At 42.9% G+C, this 6904-nt stretch overlaps 1 protein-coding gene across 2 annotated transcripts in view; it reads left to right on the top strand.

Annotated features, from left to right (window-relative positions):
• Nucleotides 1–820: 820 nt before the first annotated feature.
• LOC118556133 (TSC22 domain family protein 1-like) overlaps nucleotides 821–6904 on the top strand; it is a 42829-nt gene continuing 36745 nt past the window's right edge. The window contains exon 1 of one of the 2 annotated variants that reach the window (XM_036128080.1): nucleotides 821–3236. In XM_036128080.1, the coding sequence (XP_035983973.1) occupies nucleotides 1462–3236 (1775 nt within the window). In that variant the 5' untranslated portion in view covers nucleotides 821–1461. The remainder of the gene's footprint in view (nucleotides 3237–6904) is intronic. The other variant, XM_036128079.1, reaches the window with a different exon arrangement.

Here is a 6904-nt window from a genome sequence, read left to right as displayed (position 1 = left end):
GGTAATATAATAAAAATAAAAAGCTTGTCTGTCATTGCAACTTTTTTGTATCAATGAAATTTGTTCTCTGCATTTAATCCATCCCTTAGGGATCAGTGGGCTGTCACCGTGCATCACCTGGGGAGGACTCTGGGGTTAAAGGGCTTGCTAATTGAACCAGAGCGCAATCGGTAGGGTTTGAACCAGGGAACTTGCACCCTTCCAAGGATTCAAATGCCCTGCTCTAACCACTCCCCACCACTATTTTTTGAACATTACAACAAAAACAACAGCAATAATGATAATACAGAAGATATAAATATTTTTTTTTTAAATGACATCAGTAAAACTTGTTTATCTAGTGTTAAACTAAGATTGTGTGATTATAACGCTGCTTATCACTCAGAAGCTTTTCTGTTTTATCATCTTTGTAACACGTTGTCTGACATTGTTAAAATAATATCTCTGTGTATAATCAAACCCATCAGTGGGTCAATCATCTTTCTAATTAATCATTGCTGTTTATAGTAGCACTTTTATGTAGTGGGTTTACAGAAAAAAATAAAATAAACACAGAGCTTCATGACGCCTTCATGTGCTATTTTTCGAACGTATTTTTACAAAGTTTTGGGATTTAGAAGTGGTGTATTTTCCAACTCTAAACGAGGAAACGGTGTTTATCCAAATATGTGCTCCAGGTAGTCCAAATATGTCCACATACTCAATCTGAATAAATCATTTTTGAGAAAGAAAGGCTGAAATAATGGATGATTGTAAAAAATACAATCCAGTTTTAGGACTGAAACGTTGCACGCGCATGCGCACCGGTAATGTTTGCAGTTCTGCCTTTGCTGCTGCTGCTGCTGCTACTGAAGCTCACCGGCATTGAGACAGCAAACACGGACGCAGAAAGCCGTACTGACATCGACGCACACGGCAATTTCTACCATTACCATTACAAAAACGGATATCATCCTGACGCCATATTCAACCAACTGAAGAGAGCGTGTGTTTTGGATTCGGTATTAATTTTTACCGTTTTGGCGAGAATAGACGGCTACCGGGGAATAGCTGCGTCTGTTTTCCTGCGACACATTATGGCATGCTAACCGGTTTCACTCGCAAAGGGCATCTTTTTAAATTTGCCTAACTGCCACATACGTTAGCTCAGTTTTTGAAGAACACAAAGTTCACGAGGAACCGCTTGCTGACCACGTCTAGCTACAAATTGCCACCATTATTTTATCTATTAAATAATGATCAGCAGATTAAAAACTTTTTTTTATTTAGAATGATTGATAGATACGTATTTTAAAAGGACGTAATACACCTGAATGGTAAAGTTTCCGTCTTGGTGAGAGCGCCTTACAAGATTTGCAATTGTTTTAATTTTATTGGACGCAAATCATATGACCTGTCACTTCAGTGTTTAGGGTCGGAACTCGACAGGAACAAATCTACTTTTTTGGCCTCACTGTAAACATGTATCACCAAGACTACACCGGGGATTCCCCAGGGACTCCCAATCGCAAAACTGCTTTTCACTACCAGAGAGGCAGCAGTAGCGCATCCGGATCTCCCTCCTCCGTCGGGGGTAACGCCGATGAAGAGAGCTTGAACACGGCCCAGGCTGGATCTTCCTTCCTGGCTCTCCAAGCATTGGGAGCTCAGGGGAAGAAGAAGAGTGGATTCCAGATAACCAGTGTGACTTCTGCCCAAATTAATGTCAGTGGCAACAACAGCCTGGCGGATGACACAGAGAGCTACGACGACATGGATGAGTCACACACAGAGGATCTCTCCTCCTCTGAGATGCTGGATGTGTCGGCATCGAGGGTTGCTGACACAGAAGTTCCGGAGAGGACCTCATCAGATGAGACCTTGAACAGTCTCCATGGGGTGGACACTCCTGGACTGGTGTCCCCTAATGAGTCCCTGCAGCCTCATCACGTGGCTCAAGGGTCATCCTTGGTGAATGGGTCTATGCATCATCAATATTGCTCTCAACAGGCCCACCGTTATCACTCTGACCCAGCATTACCAACTCTTCCCATTGCACCCATAGCCAGCTCCAGTCCAGCAATGGCTCAGAGACCTCTAGTGCAGGATAACCCCAAACTTGCTGTATTTGCAGCTCCCCCTACTAATCTACAAAGCACTGAAAAATCTTCTAATGTTTCTGCTGCAGGTTCTGACAGCACTACTGCAAGTGGGCCAGCAACCCAAGCTACCCATATCCATACAGCCCCTGGCTCTCGTTTCAGGGTTGTCAAACTGGACACAAACTCTGAGCCTTTCCGCAAAGGAAGATGGACATGCACAGAGTTTTACGAGAAAGAGGTTCCTCAACCAGCTCCCACTGAGGCACCAAAAGCTGCAGATGTGGTAGCAGAGATAGAGGCAGGAAACACAGGGGTGAGTTTGGCTAATCCTGCTGTGCAGCCACCTCCCATGCTGCAGTCATATCACCCTCCCACTCAGGATTTCACCAGTCCACAGGTGGTGAAGCAAACCACTCCCCAGAGCCATCTTTCCCCCAAAGAGGTTATTGGAACAACTTATAGTCAGAAATCTGCAGCAACATCACAACCTCCTCCTGTAATACCCCAGCTGCTACCCTATACCGTAGATCCCCAGCAGTCCCAACCCCAGGGGAGTTATCCTACTCCTCAGTTCCATGCAGGAGTTGTATCCCAAAGAGGTGTCAGACAGCCAGACTTCATCCAGCCAACGGCCCCCTTTCAGACGCAGGTCCAGCCTCCGCTTCCACATGTTAATACTGGGATTTCTGCACCAGTTCCTCGGGTCCCATTACAGCATCCCAGCAGCATTTCTGCACAGCTACCACTTCAAGGTCAGCTAGTCTCACCTACTTCTGCAGCGTGCACTTCTGATCAACCTCAGTCCCATCCTCTACAAAAAGCACCTCTCCAGAACCCCTCAGCAGCAACTGCTCCAGTAGCTGCTCCTCAAGGTACCCCGTACAAACCACTGACCACTCTGCAAGCTGACCTTGAGCCCCTTCTCACCCTGGGAGCGAACCTTACCTATATTCCCGGAGGAGGAAGCTTAGTAAAAAACACAGAGTTGGAGAATGCCCAGAAATTCTTGATCCAGCACCAGGGCTTGCTGGGCCTGCCCAGGCTGGCTGTGGGTGGGGAGGGGGCCGCCGAGGACCACATGGGCATGTCAGTGGAGGCTAGGGCTTTCATGGCTGCTGCAGGCTTTAGGAGTCAGCATACAGAAGAGGATGACAGGTGAGAGAAAGATTCACACTATGTTCTTATGTGGTTTTTAGCAGAATTCACATTAAGTAAGTAGGACTGATGTTATGCTTATATTATGTGTAAATCAGACCCACTAATCCAATTTGACATTTGGCTGACTCCCTTTAAATTATCTCCACACAATGCAGATATAGAACAGCAGGGTGGGCAATATAAGAGCTATGGCATCACTAAGGGTCAGGATAACTCAACAGATGCTCTGCCCAGGTAGACAGAGATGGGTAATCCCGGTTCAGAAAGTGAAAAGCCTGTACAGAGATTAGTTCCAACCATTTGCATTTCCTGATTAAAACTGTGGTCTCAAAACTACAGCCCTCGATGGCCGGTGTCCTGCAACTTTTAGTTGCGTCTCTGCTTCCACACACCTGACTCCAATATGAGCTCATTAGCATTGCTCTGCAGAGCTCGATTGTATGCTAGGGCAGTTTAGCCATTTGATTCAGGTGTGTAGGGCAAGTGACACATCTAAAAGTTGCAGGACACTGGCCGTCAAGGATATAAGTGTGAGATAGATGGTTTAAAATCACCTGAGGTCTATTTCACAAAAGCCAAATTTGGAAATCCAGATTAAGCACTAAAGCCAGGTTTGACATAATGTGATCATGCTGGCTTAATCTGACCTTAGCCCAATCCAGGCTAATGAAATGCGACTGTCAAGGCAGGCGTAAGTAGTCCAGCTAAATCCGCTTCCCCGGCTGTCTACAAAAGACCATGAGGTCAATCACAGATTCACTGATGCTACAATGGATGAGCTGCGTGCCCCAAACGCAAAAAACTTTTGCCCCAAAAAAATTCATACCAAACCAGCAACATCTTTTGATGGAGCCTTATCAGGAACTGAAGCACATCAGACTCAAGAAAGGAAACACTGCTGCTATTATAAAGACAAATACATTTGTTTGGAGCTACTTCTATGGCAAACAATGTTAAACCATTTTCTCTCCTCTATCTGATTCTGTAACTCTAAAGCAGGGGTTCCCAAGGTGGGGGTCCGGATGATGAATTGATGCTGATGTACTAAAAAGATTGTTTCCTGTACTTTTTTTCAACAGGTCTTATAAAAATATGACTTTACCTTTTGTAATTTTCCAACTTTATTCTCACAATTTCCAAAAAAAGGAACCCCACATTCCAAAAGGGGGTCACATGTATCTGTCACTGTGATATTGGGGTTGCAGACTGAAAAGAATGGGAACCCCTGCTCTAGAGGGCATTGTTTCACTGACCCTTTCATAACTCTTGAAGCAGTATAGAGGGATGACACTTTTTCAGCAGACAGCCTTTGCAAAACAATGTTCACATCATATCAGATTTTAGTAGTGGCATTAATCATTAAGTTAATACAAATATTGTTTGCATTTAAAACACTAAGCATAGACTAATGTTAAAGAATTGACCTGGCTACAGTCACCGCAGGTTCTATTACTGAATAATGTGGTGTTTCTGTTGTAGACTTCTGTAGAAGTAAAAAGACTCATGAAACCCTAACTATATTTTACCATATTTAATCTAAAAAGGCAGAGGGATGTTTACAGCTTCAGTACTGGACTCTCGTACACAAACAACGTAGCGGCCTGATTTCCGGACGTCAGAAAGAGTCCCGTTCATTCCTCACACAGACATTAGGTAGGACCAAATTGTGTACACCCATTCAGGGGCGTGCCCAGTATGATATCAGTGTTCCGTTCATCACATTGGTGGAGAGGATGGAGAGGATACTATAATGCAGACGTGTCCTAGCTGACACGTTTTTCCCTAATCAGTCATTCTGTCCAATCCAAGAATGTCAGGCTCTGGCCTCCAGAGTCCGTGTATCTGTAATCTCCATGGTAACCGATAATGCAGTCCATTCCCTGTAGTCACATAATCTCTAACACTAACATAAATTGAAAGAATTTAATGTAGGATACCTGATATGTAATGAAATTACCTATTCATGATAAAAATATATCAAATAAGTTAACACACTATTCTTTCAATTAACAGTTGTTAGGTCACTGAGCCTTATGGTTTGTATAGTTTATTTTCCTTTTGGGGCTGTGAGATTGCATATTTTGTGGACTTCAGGAGAAATATGTGTTTTCCTGAAGGAGTCAGCAAAACAGCGCCCCTAGTGTCACAGAATTTTGTGGAAAATGGTGTAACACCAGGTTTTATTGACAACACCTTTGCTTCTTTATCAGCCATTCTAATTCCCTCAGCTCATCCAATAGTCTATTGAACAATGATGATTTACATCAACACAACTGAACAGTAATGATGCCCACATGTATAATAATAAAGTTAATGGTATAGGCTACCATCATAATTTTAAAATAGTTATAATACTTGACTGAATACCAATGTGTATCAGTGGTATTTTAATACAGATAAAAAAAAACACACAGATATGGAATCACTGACAAAACACACAGGTTTCTGATCAGTTTGACCACTGACTGAACAGAGAAGGCACCAGGATTAACTAAGCCAAGCTGTTGTCCTGGTCTGAAGCACAGAATAAATTGCCATGGTAATTTATGTGTTAATGTTTTTGTGAAACTGAGTCCAAGCATAATTCAGCTAGGATATCAGGAAATTCTTGGCTTAATCCTCTATCTTGGTTTTGTGAAATAGGCCTCTGGTTGAGTGGACAGGATGAAGGAAAACTAGGCAGGGTTTTTGCTTTCTAAAGCCGGATTTACCCAACTTTGCAGTTAGACCCCCAGCAGACACAAACGGACACACTTCTTTCAGTTGAGCCAAGTTGTTGTATCTCTGTCTCCTGAACTTCAGTTGTTTTCCTCCCTTTTAAACTGTCTATAGGTTGCACAGCAGGGAAATAGTGGATCTTTGTGTTTATTTGCATGCAGATCTGTGGTAGTTGTTCTGCTCCAAAGTTGTAACGTCAGGTGAGTTGAGGGTAATCTGTGAAAATGCAGGGTTGCTCTAACTGGGCCGATGCCCTAGAAAAAACATTTCAAGGAGTGTGTGCTATATCACATGTTTTACTGAAGGGAAGTAGAGCTCTGCTTTCAAACCTTGCCATCTAATGTCTGGTTGAACAGGAGATTCAGTTTTTTTTTCATATGAGCAATATGTTAAGGGTGAAGGAAGTTTTTGATTTGACAGCCTTACCTTCATATATAAAATGTATTTTAGCATATGGGGCTTTTTTCACTACACCGAGTCAGCATTAAATATTGTTGGTGTTTGTTTTTTGCTGATCGTTCCGTTCCCTGCTTAAGCTTAGCAAAGATGAAACATGCAATAACTGAAGGCTTAAAGTTTATTTATTGCATTTCTCGCTAGTTGCTGTTACCCTGTCAGCTTGGATGCTTTTGTTCTACCAGTGTACTATCTTGCCCTGAATCAGCCATTGTCCTCCAGCACACAGTCTTGGAGTGACTGTCATCTTTGTGTACGGTTATGTTTTCTTTCTTTCTTTTTGTTTGCTTTCCTGGGTTCAGTGCTTTATGTAAACCCACCATTCTGTTACACACAATTCCACCCTTGCCTGGACAGAATCCTGAGTTTTATCTAGTTACATGCCACGGAGTAGTCCGCTTGTGAGACCTCAAATCAAATGCTGCCACTGTTTGGCAGCAATTGTTGTGTTACCTATGTATATGTAATGTGCATGAATTTTTTTATACTGA

The sequence above is a fragment of the Fundulus heteroclitus genome, chromosome 24 (genome assembly GCF_011125445.2).
Source record: "Fundulus heteroclitus isolate FHET01 chromosome 24, MU-UCD_Fhet_4.1, whole genome shotgun sequence".
Taxonomy (NCBI): Eukaryota; Metazoa; Chordata; class Actinopteri; order Cyprinodontiformes; family Fundulidae; genus Fundulus; species Fundulus heteroclitus.
Note: the sequence above shows the minus strand (reverse complement) of the source record. Positions and strands in the feature narration are given on the sequence as shown.